At 42.9% G+C, this 14,302-nt stretch overlaps 1 protein-coding gene across 1 annotated transcript in view; it reads right to left on the bottom strand.

Moving 5' to 3' along the window:
* Nucleotides 1-14,302, bottom strand: part of MBTPS1 (membrane bound transcription factor peptidase, site 1) — a 63,211-nt gene that overhangs the window by 9,132 nt on the left and 39,777 nt on the right. The window contains exons 12-19 of the mRNA XM_031002693.3: nucleotides 11,728-11,872; nucleotides 7,700-7,888; nucleotides 6,976-7,148; nucleotides 5,446-5,561; nucleotides 4,773-4,929; nucleotides 3,594-3,718; nucleotides 2,795-2,872; nucleotides 420-560 (exon numbers count right to left, since the gene is read on the bottom strand). Coding sequence (XP_030858553.3) covers nucleotides 420-560; nucleotides 2,795-2,872; nucleotides 3,594-3,718; nucleotides 4,773-4,929; nucleotides 5,446-5,561; nucleotides 6,976-7,148; nucleotides 7,700-7,888; nucleotides 11,728-11,872 — 1,124 coding nt within the window. The remainder of the gene's footprint in view (nucleotides 1-419; nucleotides 561-2,794; nucleotides 2,873-3,593; nucleotides 3,719-4,772; nucleotides 4,930-5,445; nucleotides 5,562-6,975; nucleotides 7,149-7,699; nucleotides 7,889-11,727; nucleotides 11,873-14,302) is intronic.

Genomic DNA, 14,302 nt, shown 5'->3' on the forward strand with positions numbered 1-14,302 from the left:
AGCCCTCCAGTAAAAGAGTGAGTCAGACCAGAGAAGGGCGCCCCCTCGTGGCAGTGCCCACAAAGTACAGGCAGCACGGGGTAGGAAGCCTGGGAGGGGCAGGCCCCAAGGAAGTCAGGGAAGGGGCTCTCCACCAGAACGCAGGAGTCCCACCTCCGCTGGCCTCAGGAAGGTGAAGATGGAGAAGAGGCATCACGGCCCGAACAAGTAGCTTTGTTTTGCTTATTAAATGTGTGCAGACTCAGACACCTATCAAAATATTCCAAGCAATCAAAGCGACTGCAACGTCTCCAGCTGAGCCTGGCTCAAGTGAACAGATGTCGGCTGATCTGCCAGCATCTCACGGGCGCCTTTCCAGAGACAAAGGGAAGAAAGGATCTCAGTGCCGAAGTCACAAAGCCCATCTGCGTTTTTCCTACCCTTCTGTCGGTGACTGTCATCCAAGCAATTGGAGTCCCCATACAGTACAATCCGGCCTCCACCCTCAGCTGGAATCTGATAAAGTCCCAAAATGGGGACGTTTTCAACAACTGCTGTTTCCTGCTTTAAAACCTCCAATCCTGAAACAACACAACAAAAAACAACAGCCATGAGAGTTTCCACTGTGCAGTGAGTTATTTCCTGAAAGTTCATCCACGTGACAAATAAACCACATTTACAAAATCTAATATTCAATTAAAACATTGCAAATTTTTAGAATAGAAAAGCCTTAAGAATAAGCCTTTTAGAATAGAAATGTCTTAAGTGCCATTAATTTGTTTTAGCAAAATTCACTTTGTGTGTATTTCCCTATCTATCCACTTTCATTTTTACTTGCCATGGCAGTACATAATATTTACAATTGCAAAGGTGCTGCCTCTATCTTAAAAAAAACCTAAATTTTGTCCCCTCTTATTATCCTGAAAGGCCTATGTTTTCAGACACCTACACAAAGGGCAGCCAGCAGATCTTGCTAAACACACAGGTTTCTCTATGAATACAGTCATATATACTAATACCCAGCTTTTATTATGAAAAGCTAGGACAAATGTAACTAATTTTTAAAAGTATGTCCACATCTTTATATTTAGGTTTAAGACATCGGTTACATTAATTTCACAAAGACACATGTTCCAATAGCACAGCCTCCTATCTTTGCCCAGATGACATAATTTAAAATTTGTAATGAATCAAGAAGTCAAAAATGTATAAATGCCACAGGCAGCATCGTCAGTGGCACCACCAGATAATCTAGGAGTCTCTGCCCCTAATTCAATTGCTTTCCTCAGCACTAGAACATGATGTACATCTTCATCAGAATCTAGTATTGTCCATGTTGATAACATCTGAAATGTCTGTAGCTCTATAAACGTGACATTCCCTGCTCTCTGTGCAGGAATCCTACTAGGAGCTGAGTAGAAGAAAAAATAGGCCTTTCTTTGGAAGAGGGAAGCAGTCAGGAAAAACTGGAACACATTCACCGCCATTTGCCTTGTGGTATTTGATGGGAGTTTTATTTCTGCCATCAGGGTCTTTTCTGATCAGGCATAACCCAAATTCCTATTTTCAAATTCTTATTTTGTACCCAAAAGATTATTCAACTTAAAGTCTTTATGGGAATAAAATGCCCCTTTAAAAAATTTCATTTTCACACTGTAGTAGAACACCAAAAGAAAGCACATATCCTTAAATCTACTTCTGATTCTCCCCACCCACCAACCAAAAACAAGGATCTCCCAGAGGGTACAATCCAATGAGACCACCGCTTTGATCCCTTGTTTATAGCTAGAACCTGAAGTGATACGGTCTATGAGAAATGCTTTTAGAAAGAATCACTAACCCATGGCCAAGTGACTGTGAAAACAATCATTATGTGCCTAAAGGTGAAATATAACCTATTAAACACAGATCCAGTTACTGACCAACCTTGCTTTTGATAAAAGGAAAAAATCCCTTCCAGGTAATATAAAAATAAGTTTTATATTCCAGTTGCAAGTAGATAAGGTGAGAAATCCTCTCTTTTCATCGTTTTCAACTAATAAAACTATCCTTAACTTCCATGTACAGAAAATGGCAACTTTACAAGGGAGGGGGCCTCTCATTCTGAAATACACAGTATCAAACTTGCATGACAGAAACGAAACTTGTACATTTTCATTTTTCTAAAACCTTGGTAATCTGGCAATCACAGAAGCAGAACAATTTATAAAGGGTAACAAAAAAATTCATCAAGTAACCTTGAAGGTAGTTTTTTTTTTTTTTTTGAGATGGTCTCCCTCTGTTGCCCAGGCTAGAGTGCAGTGGCATGATCTTGAGTCACTGCAACCTCTGCCACCCAGGTTCAAGCGATTCTCCTGCCTCAGCCTCCTGAGTAGCTGGGACTACAGGCGCGTGCCATCACGCCCGGCTACATTTCTGTATTTTTAGTAGAGACAGGGTTTCACTGTGCTAGCCAGGATGGTCTCAATCTCCTGACCTCGTGATCTGCCTGCCTCAGCCTCCCAAAGTGGTGGGTACCATTCAAGTAATATTGCAATAAATTTTAAAAGAAACCAAAACGTTGAATGGGCATGGGATTTCTTATTGGGGTGATAAAATTGTTCTGGAAGTAGACAATGGTGATGGTTCCACAATTTTGTAAATACACTAAAAACCACCGAATTGTACACTTTAAAAGGGCAACTGTTATGGTATGTAAATTATATGCAATAAAGCTTTTATTAAAGACAGACAGAGATGAGAGAGAGAGAGAGAAGCGGGGGAAAAGGGAGAGAGAGAAAGAAGAAGCAAAAGGCCCATGAATGGCATCCTTTACCTTGGTCCTTGAAAGTCTGTGTTATCACGACGCCATCTTCTGGAAACTTCGCGATGCTGCACCCTGACGCATAATACACTAGGAAAGAGTGTTCAAAGTCAAGGGAACACAGGAACGCCGAACACTTTAATAAATAATAGCTACTCGTTTACCCAAAATACTTTCTTCAGATGCTACGTATTTTTTTAATTGTTTTTAATCTTGAGGGAGGAGCTGCTATTGCCTTGTCACACATAAAGTACAAGTAATCTCCTCAAAATTCAAGTAAAAAACACTACTAACATCAGGTTTCTGAATACATTTTATAATCAAAGAAAAATACTATTAACATCAGCTTTCTGAATAGATATTATAACTCAGAGCAGTGAAAGGCTCCAAACAAGCTGTCCAGACCTGCAGAATGGGTAGTAGGAATGCTTAAGATGTTGTTCTCAAAACCAGCTACCAAAACCTTATCTGCGGGGGAACTCCCTACATGAGAAACACAAAGTTATTTCATGAATAGCACTTTGTAAATAATTAAGAAGCTGTGAGGTAGTTCCTATTTGGGACTATTACATAAAGACTCTAATAGGTGGCACTAAAATTAGGAATGGCTACATAAAATATTTTCATTTAAAAAAAATCTGGACAAAACTAGAGCCTCACAGATGTACTTTTGAAAATACTGATGAGTTCTTTCCACAGACTCCAGCTAACTGAGGGATCATCATTCTCTTTCTCAAGAAATCTAGACTTCAGAGGTGTAGAGCTTCTGCTCTCACACCTAAGACCACGCCCTCAGGAAACAGAGCCTTACTGTCATGGTTGGCCAGGGTGAACTCCCCTTCATACAGGCCATCGCTGAACCCCATGTTCCACACAGACAGCAGCTCATTCAGAGCTGGGATGTTAGCTCCTCCGGTATCCGGCATCCACCACTGCCTGGGAAAGTGGTAACAGACACACAGGGAACAGGGAATGAAGACACTCCATACACAGTTATTTAGTCTCTGTGACAAAACTCAATTTCTCCTGCCACAATCCAGTCCTTCCACACTAAGGCTTCAACTGAAACCAACTGTCTGGGTTTGGGTAAAACTGCAAATTTAAGTGCTTCGGCTGATGTGTAGAATTAATTAAAGCAAAATTTATTTTATGAAATGAAAATCAGTACTTTACCGAAATGCACCAGAGATAACTGCTTAGCCTAGACCCAGCAAGGCTCAGTGAAGGAGAAGGAAATGAGAAAGAAGCATAGAAACGTTCAGTCACAGATTCTAAAGAAACCGATTCAAAACATAAAGGTGATTATGTTTATAATACATTGGGAGTCCTTGATCCCAATAAAGGGGAGGACATTATTCCCCTTGAGTAAATTAATTACTATAAATATAAGTAAATTAATTATTGTAAATACACAATATTTAAATATACAATAATTTACTCGAAATATTCTTTAAGAAACAGTTCCTTTGGTGCATTTAAATTTATATGTACTCAGTAACAGAGTGAGAGTGGAAAAGAATTAAACAGAAGTTTAAAGCTGAAGTATCTCATATCTAAGATTAACAAGGAAAGACAATGAACCCTCTATATTATTAACAGTACTCATACTCAATAAACATCTTACTTCATGAGCAACTTTCAAGAACCTCTCTACTGTATAAAGGACTATTTTCTTTTTTGTGTTTTATTTTTTCTCTTTGAGACAGGGTCTCTCTGACACCCAGGCTGGAGTACAGTGGCTTGATCTCAGCTCACTGCAGCCTTGGCCTCCCAGGTTCAACCGATCTGCCCAACTCAGCCTTCCAAAGTGCTGGGATTACAGGCGTGAGCAACCGCGCTCAGTCGAAAGGGCTTTTTTTCTAATCAAGCTCTCTGAATGTGTCTGTGCTAACTGGAAAGACCACCAACAGGTCAAATCATCACTTAAGTATTTGCTGGGTAGAATTTAATTCCCATTTTTTATCCAAATACCAATGCATATCAACAGTACCTTGTGTTTTCATCATAAAACTTCACTTTTCTCATAACAGAAGTGTTGTACCAGTCACTGAAGATGACGAGCGAGAGGCCGTTGTCCACGTCCCTCCGGAGCTTGGCGATCTCTTCAGGGAAGTACTCCTCCTCACTGTCCACCATCAGCAAAGTGCCTGATGAACAAAGAACCAAGGCTGGGAACTGTCACCTCTGAATGACAGGACACCACCACTGCAGAAACAGTGTCACCAGGTACATGTCTCAGGTTACTGACACCCAACAGTCTGGTTTGTGCCACCCTGTACCACTTTAAAAGGGACTAAAAAGGAGAGGACCAGGATCCAGCAATACACAGCGACTAACTGTGATCTGATTTCATTTGTGGTGCTCAGGATAAAGATTTTCATTCACTTCAGAAGGAGCAAAATATACGGCAGAGCTGCTTTTAACTTAAAGAAAAAAGAGTACGAATGTCCCTGTCTCCAGTCAGTCTGTCTTGTATTTCAGCTGAATGTCACACCCACCACCACCTGTTTCAGAGCCTCGCCCCAGGATCACCCAGCTGTGGGGCCCACAGCGCATACTCCCTTGGTAGCTATCACTGAAAACTGGGATTCACTTCTCAAACATTTAACAAACATCCAAAGTGGGCGGAAAGACCATCTGGCTAGCACAGCATTGCCACTTACCATACTGACTGGCATCAAAACACGTGAAGGGGGCCCCAAGGACCTCTACAAAGTAGCCCATGCTTCTCAGATGCTGGTACATATCCCTGAAATTGGTGTGGATGTGATCACCATTCCTGAAAAACAATAGGCCACGGCATTAAAATGATCGATCTTTACTGGCAATAAAGGCATATCTGGCCACAGGGCTGCCTCTGCAGGAGCACCATGCCATGGCCCACAGAGAAGGCCTGGATGGCTGGCCCACTGGCACAGACATCAGCTTAGGAGACCTGTGTGCTCTGGTCTGGACACATGGAAATGGCTGATAAGAAGAAACCATGTGCCTGGCAGGTGCATGAAAGAGACAAAATGACCAGAAGAAATGGCCAAAGACATGTTTAAAGTGTCCTGGACCATCATTGTAGCAGTCGCGTTCAAGTAAATTGCTGGCAACCATCTGTGTCTGACAGAAGAGCTTAGCAAACAGCCGCGGGAGTGCACGGACGCTGGAACAAGCCACGCAGGGCCACGGTGCTAAGACAGCGGCACAGCTAACTGATATCACTGCCACTGGTCAACTTTCCATCCCCGTCCCTCCCAAATGAGCTCACTTTCCTATGGGACACTGTATACACCCTCTAGGGGTCACCTCATTCTCACCTCCCAGCAGCACAGACTCCAGGTGCTCTCCTGCAGGCCCACGGGCTTGCCTTGGTCTATGAACTTCCCACCACTTCCTGTCTACCTGTCTCTGGTCTGAGCCCCTCCAATCTGGCTGCCAGAGACATCTTATTTTAAAAGGCAAGTCTGACTCTGTAACTATCCTGGTCACATCTTTCAATGCTTCCCCTTCCCCTACTTTCAGCATGGAGTTCAAACTTAGTCCAAACACAAAAGCAGAAATGAGCTTGGCTAATGCACCAAGAGAAAGTCAGCCCAGCTGCCCTGCAGGCAACAAGCACAGGGAGAGGGGCTATGGGGACTGGGCGGGAAGCAGTGCCAGATTCTGAAGGGCTGCATGGGTCACACCAGGGGGCTTGGCCGGGTGAGAAAGTCAGAATAGGCAGTCACTGGAGAGCTTGAGGCAAACTGTGTTAGAAGTTGTTTTAAGAAGATTACCAAGGTTGCCAGAAGAGGAGTGGAATTTAGGGCAACAATAGCAACAGCAGTGGCACTCAGGAGCTGCTGATGTGGTCCAGGCAAGAGATGACAATGGCATGGACTAGGGTGGGAGCAGGGAGAAGGCCAGAGATGGAAGGATCCAGGATGCAGTTTGAGGGTAAGACTGACGGCTCTGCTGACTGGCTCAATGGGAGAAGGAAGGAAAAGAGAACTTCAAGCTTTTTACTGCATAATCATACGTGTGAAAGTTTCAAAAGAGAAGTCAGGCTGCCCTAAGTGCATGGCAAAAGCCCGAACATCTCAGCGTCATCAGAGTCCAGGCTCCACGAGAAGCTGAGCAACATCTTTCCAAGAGTTGCAGGAACAGTGGTGCCTCCTCCCACCATGGAGGCTGGGGAGGTGAAGTGCATCCTGTGAGGTGCTTACCAGTCTAAAGGGTCATTCTTCATCCTTAAATTATCCCTGGGGAAATAGCCAGGTGGATAGCGGAGGTTGTGGTACTGATCCCAGAGAACTCTCTTGCTTCGCGGGGGAGTAGGAATTATCTTCACCTTAATGGGGAGCTTTACTGTTGAAGTCTGTTCTGCACCATTTTTTGACTAAAAAAAAAAGAAAAGAAACTTGAAATGCCCTCATTGCCCAGAAAGAAACTTTCAGGTTTAAAAACATCATTTCTATTTATCAATTTAACCTAAATAATTTGAACACAAGAATTTCCAATAACAAATGTCTGATGAAAGATTCATGTATCATAACTAAGTCCATTCAAACACTTAAAGAGTTTAACAATTAAAATTTAAGGCATATTCTATCAATAAAAACTACTAGAGCCTCATAGGATTAACCCTAACATTTCCTTTTAGAGAATGTATATTTTTGGTGCACTCCTTTTGAGCTTGAAATCTGGTAGAAAACAGTCTTCTCTGCTGTTGTGTGGCCACAGAACGGCAAGCACTAGCACTAACTGACTGAGCTACTTCTTCAAACTCCAGCTGCTCCGGAGGCCCTGGAACCATCAATTGTGGCCATCAAGGATAAGCCTATCTGTCAACTGTACTTCCAATGGAGACCCCAGGCATTTGGCCTGTCCCTCCCTGAAAGGTGATGTCAAACAGCTAAGAAAACAAGCCACTTTCCCGCATATCCTTACCTCTGTCTCTGCTGGGGAAGCCACAGTGATCATGACATGGCCCTGAGCAATGCCTTCCCAGGAAGCCGCTTTCTTGGTCACAGAAATGGAGATGGCCAGGTAGCCCGACCAGGGCCATAAGACTGAGGAGTAGGAGAAGGCAACTTCAATGTTGTCTCCGTTCTGTGGCAAATAGGGCTGCCAGTCAGGCTGCAGGAAAAAGAAATCAGACAAAGGCTAAAGTGAGAAGCTCCAGGAGAAAACACGTGGAAACCAGAAAAACTCAATTCTTACCAAAACTGGTCTGAGAAATACTTCACTAAATAGGGAAAAATAAAACTTATACACAGATACTAAGTAACTACAACCAAAGTAGCCTATGGACTGCCTCGGACATATCACTAGAAAAGTCTAGAAACCGCTATTTCTGACAGCTTCCAATTTTATGGAGACATTTTTTTTTCTATTATAAAACGGGAACTTTTGTCAAAAGTTCTTTGATGAAGAACTTTATCTGACTGAGAGAACTCATATAGATGAAAACTCTCAGATTTAAGGTTATTTCCCAATTAGTTGTATGCTTTAAAAAATCCCATTAATTGAAAGCAGTAACATGACAGGGACACCAGCTGTCCCGAGTCACATTCTGAAGCTGGAAAGAGGTGGCCGGAGGGAGGGCTGGCTCAGCTGCGAGATGACCACCCTTCTACCCTCCAGGTGGGAGAAGAGCAGAAAGGGAAGCGTGAGCAGAGGCCATCTGGAAGAGACGTCAATGAGAGCTTGCAACTAACCAGTATTCCAGACGAATCTAAATTACTCATTTCCCTCCACAATCCACACAGCCAGAACTTACTTCCCAAGTAAGCCAGTGTGTTAAGAAAAAAGTATGAAAAAGAAAAATATCTGTAGGATACGGTGTCCCAAATAATGAGGAAGAAAAAGGATTTTTAAAGAAAGCTCTTGGAGCCACTGGTTCCCAAGTGAAAAACTTTCGCCCACCTCTTGTAACACATCAAATTAACACAGATGAAACAATTAAATATTTAACAATCATATATATAAAAATTAGTAGAAAAATAAAATGGAAATTTTATTATCTCTCTGGAAGGATGTTTCTCATCTGCAAAACAATAAAAGTCATAAAACAGAAAAATTCAACTACATGAAATGTAAAACTTTTACAGAAGGAAAAAAATCCCCACCACAGTAAGTAATATTAAAGGGAAAAGAGCATCACCTGGAGGAACATTTTGCTGAACACACAGCAACGGTGAATTTCTCTATGACAGGGCGATCATGTTAGGATTGATAGAGAAAATCCCAATTCCAGGAGAAAAAAGGGCCAACGAAATGAACGTGTAAACTCATACAAGAGGAAATAGAATTGGTAAACACAACCAAAGACACCCACCCCACAAAGAACTGAGGTGCACATTACACAAGGCGCCCGTTTTACCCCCATCTAAGCTGAAAGCTGAAAGATGTACCACCTAGAACAGCCAAATGCCCAGCAAGAGATGAACGGAGAAACACCATGTGGCCGACCCGCCCAGTGGAGCACTACTCCAACATAGGAAGCAGCGCGGCACTGACAGCACTACGGTGTGGACAAACGGTGAAAACCTGAGGCTGAGGGAAGGAAGCCGGGCACAAAAGGACAGATGCTATAGGATTCCACTGATGTGAGAAGTCCAGAACAGGCAAGCCCACAGAGACAGAAAGCAGGCGGGTTGCCAAAGGCTGGTGGAAGGAAGAAGGAGTGGCTGATAATGGGTATAAGGTTTCTTTCAGAGAATGTTCCTGAAGGAGATGTTGGCACAACCTTGTGAATATACTAAAACCCACCAAACTGTGCGACCTAAAAGGGTGAATTTCATGATACGTGGATTTTATCTCAATTTTTTAAAACACGAATGGAATAAAAACACTTTAAAAGTCAAATCAGGTCAGGCGCGGTGGCTCACGCCTGTAATCCCAGCACTTTGGGAGGGCAAGGCGGGAGGATCATGAGGTCAGGAGATCGAGACCATCCTGGCTAACATGGTGAAACCCGTCTCTACTAAAAATATAAAAAATTAGCCAGGCATGGTGGTGGGCGACTGTAGTCCCAGCTACTCGGGAGGCTGAGGCAGGAAAATGGCGTGAACCCGGAGACGGAGCTTGCAGTGAGCCGAGATCGTGCCACTGCACTCAAGCCTGGGAGAGAGCGAGACTCCATCTCAAAAAAAAAAAAAAAAAAGGCAAATCACCCAGTGAAGGTGTGGTGGAGCCATGTTCTCCTGAACCCCACTGGCAGCAGTCTAAGCTGATGTAACTCTACTGGACAGAATTTGGTAGGATGTGCCAAGAGCCATCCTTGACTGTTCACACCCTCTGGATTCAGGGAGCAAATCCAGGGAGTTTATGTTGAGGAAATAATTCAAAATAAAAGAAAACCATATATGCAAAAATATTCAGTGAAATGTTTATAATTGAAAACTACCTAACAGTTCAAAAGGAAAATAGTAAACAAATTATAATTTACTATTTCTATATAAACAACCATTAAGAAGTATACTGGTGCCATGCATATAGGTGAATTTTTCTTTTCTTTTTTTTTTTGAGATGGAGTCTTGCTCTGTCACCAGGTTGGAGTACAGTGGCATGATCTCGGCCCACTGCAACCTCCACCTCCCAGGTTCAAGCGATTCTCCTGCTTCAGCCTCCCGAGTAGCTGGGATTACAAGCGTGTGTCACCACGCCCAGCTGATTTTTGTATTTTTAGTAGAGACGGGGTTTCACCATGTTTGCCAGGATGGTCTCGATCTCTTGACCTCGTGATCCTCCTGCCTCGGCCTCTCAAAGTGCTGGTATTACAGGCTTGAGCCAACACGCCTGGCAGCTGAATTTTTCAATATTTATGATATAATGAGAACCACCAAAAAAGTTGTAAATTTTTGCCAATTGCATAATGATAACAAAAAAATAAGTATTGCAGATAAGGGCTGGAAAAGAATATTTAAAAAACAGTGGCCACATTAGTATGCTGAGGCTGGAAGAGAGTTTTCTACTATTTTTCCCTATTTTTTATTATTGTGATAGTGTCTACCTAGTTAAGATTTTTAAAAATTTACAAAACAATATTAAAAAAAAAGACTGTATCTTCCAAACACATTAAAGGATAAAATACTGGCTGGTGCGGTGGCTCACACCTGTAATCCCAGGACTCTGGGAGGCTGAGGTAGGTGGATCACCTGAAGTCAGGAATTCGAGACCAGCCTGGCCAACATGGTGAAACCCTGTCTCTACTAAAAATGCAAAAAATTAGCCAGATGTGGTGGCAGGCACCTGTAATCCCAGATACCTGGGAGGCTGAGCCAGTAGAATCGCTTGAACCTGGGAGGCGGAGGTTGCAGTGAGCCGAGATCGTGCCATTGCCCTCCAGCCTGGGCAACAAGAGTGACACTCTGTCTCAAAAAAAAAAAAAAATAATAAATAATGAAATACTACAACTGGGCCTTTAATTATAGGCGCAAAATTGTATAGATGAAAAATCAAATGTAATTAGCTGACTCAGGAGCCAAACTCAAGATGCCAAAGCAAAAAAGTAAAATTGGTTTCATTAATTTATACCTTGACTTATTCTGTAACAGACTTAGGATATAACAAATCACTACTTCCAATAGCCCTGGTACCCCAGACAGGGCTACTTCCTTTTTTTTTCCCCCAGCAGGGTCTTGCTCTGTCATCCAGGCTGGAGTGCAATGGCATGATCTTGGCTCACTGCAGCCTCAACCTCCTAGACTCAAGTGATCCTCCCACGTCAGCCTCCTGTGTATCTGGGACCACGGGCACACACCACCATCCCTGGCTAATTTCTTTATTATTTGTAGAGACAGGTCTCACTTTGTTGCTCAGGCTGGTCTTAAAGTCCTGGGCTCAAGTGATCCTCTCTCCTAGGCCTAGAACTTTTCCTTTTTTACCTTCAGCAGAAATAACTATGGCCTAAAGGTCTGGGCTGTGTCTAAGTTCACCATCAAGTCAGAGACCAAGTCAGAGAGAAGTTTCACCTTATCTACAATTCTTCCTGTGACTCCCATGCCGTTGAGGATGGTGACATTAACAACTGTCGGCATTCCTCCATAGTAGATGGGCTGGGAGCAGTAGGGCCACATGTAGGGACACTCAGTCAGATCTATGTAGCTGGGGCTCAAACTGAAATAAAGAATACAGTGTTAGAGTAGATCATATGAGAAAACTACAATGAAGCAACACAACTGTACAAGACAGAGTTAACAAAGCAGACCTAGCTTCAGAAGGGCTTGCTTACAGCGCTGCCCTAGGCTGGCATCTGGGAACTTGGCTCTGGAATGCTCCTGCACAGATAAGGCCTCTGTGCCAGCCTGCTGTCTATACAGACAGTGTGACGTGCAGGGACACCTCTGCTTTTGCAAGTCTGGAGCTTTGGGAGTTGTCACTGGCAGAGAATGAGTACGTGACCAGCCCTAATGGAAACTTGGACTTGAGTCTCTAGAGGGCTTCCCTGGGCACAAACACGTACACATGTCAATGCAGCTTGCTGCTGGGAAAGGGGCCAGCTCTGTGAGACCCTGCCTGGCAGGAGAGAGGGGAGAGCTTAGGAAGCTGCGCCTGGGTTTCTCCAGGCTCTCTCCGTGTGAGGCATCTTTTTCCCTTACAGAGCCGCTGTGCATCCTTGCTGTGCCACTACAATGAATCTTAGCTGGGAGTATGACCACAGGCTGAGTCCCGTGAGCCCTAAAGTACCGAGCCTGGGAGAGGTGCTGGGGACCCTGACATAATTTGTGTCAGAAGTGCTGACACAAGTGCTCTGGCAATTATGTTGGTTTCACGGTTTCCCCTTATCTGAACTGAGTTTGTGTTGGGTTCACATCACTCCTAGTGCAGCAGCGGTGTCAGCTACGCCCGAACAGGTGAAAAGACAGGAACAGACAAATGTTTCAGACAAGACGTGACCCACGATGGCCTCCCTAAGAGCACCAGGCATACGTGGATCCTGCTTCTCAAGCTGCACCCACGTGCAGTGGGCAGGCGGCTCTGCGCAACTCCTTCACCTCATTACAGGAGATGCCAGCCTTTCTCAAACAGCAACTACGGTATAAGGAGTACTTTTTATTAGTTTGTAATAACAAAGATGTATCTGGGCCAACTGAATTGCTATATAAGAAACCAAATGGAATATCTTTAGGGATACTGTGACTTTCACAGGCAGTTATAATCAACACATATCACAGTTAAGTTATCTAAACAGATACCACCTTCACAAGTCTGAAGTTCACCAAAAAAAGAAAAAGAAAAGGAAAAAGGTACTACCTAGTTTTAAAAATCCTGAATGGATCGGCCATGTGACTACAATTGCATGCATCAGCAAAGGTATCTGTTCTACTTGAAATGTGTTTGTAAACTTTGCTGGTAACTGTGCTCTGTAATCAGTTTAATTCGACTACTAATTCAATATGATTTAACTAGGAAACCATTATTAGCAAACATAATTCAACATCATATTAAGAAAACAACATAGCAAGACCAGTGGGATTTATTTCAGATTGGTTCAAAATTGGGAAACTCATTAATATCATAAACCATATATATTAATAGGTCTAAAGTATTCATATGATTACCTTTCTAGATGCTGAAAAAGCATACAAAATTCAATCCACAGTCCTCATGAAAACGCTCAGAAAAACAGCACTAGACGGATAATCTACCACAATAAAAAATATATACATATATATATACATATACACACCTTAGGGATAAATCCAGCATCTTACTTAACGGAGAAACACAAGAGGCATTTCCATTAAGATTAGGAACAACGTAAGGATAGCCACTCTCTCCCCTGCTGTTCAACACTGTGCTAGATATACCAGCCCATGCAACTAGACAGAAAATAATCAATGAAGCCTTAAGAATTGTCAAGGAAGATGTAAAACTATCTTTATTTCCATATGGTAGGTTAGTATACCTGGAAAACCCTACAGAAGCAATAATAAAACTAACTCAAACAATAATTCAGATAGGTAGCAGCATATAAAATTAACATATAGAAATAAAATCAACCAGTTAGAGAATATACAAGAAGAGAAAGCCCCATCTACAGCAGCAACAAAAAGATTAAATACTTAAACTTACCAAGAAATGATATGAAGACAACTGTAAAACCTCCTGGAAGACACACAAGACTTGAGCAAATGGAAACACATCCTTTGCTCTTGGACAAAATAACAGCATTATAAAAATATTACTTCTAAGTTCATTTAAAATTTGATGCAATTGCAACAAAAATTCCAACAAGCTTCTTTCATAGAATTAAGTAAGTTGATATGAAAATTCATATGAAGAAAACAAACGTGCAAGAATAGCCAACGAGGGCCGGGTGCAGTGACTCATGCGTGTCATCCCAGCACTTTGGGAGGCCGAGGCGGGAGGAAGGCTTGAGCCCAGGAGTTGAAGACCAGCCTGGGCAACATGGCAAAACCCTGTCTGTACTAAAAATAGAAAAATTAGCGGGGCATGGGGGTATGTACCTGCAGTCCACCTACTTGGGAGGCTGAGACGGGAGAATCACCTGAGCCCAGAGGGCAGAGGTTACAGTGACCTGAG

This window comes from Gorilla gorilla, chromosome 18, assembly GCF_029281585.2.
Source record: "Gorilla gorilla gorilla isolate KB3781 chromosome 18, NHGRI_mGorGor1-v2.1_pri, whole genome shotgun sequence".
Lineage (NCBI taxonomy): Eukaryota > Metazoa > Chordata > Mammalia > Primates > Hominidae > Gorilla > Gorilla gorilla.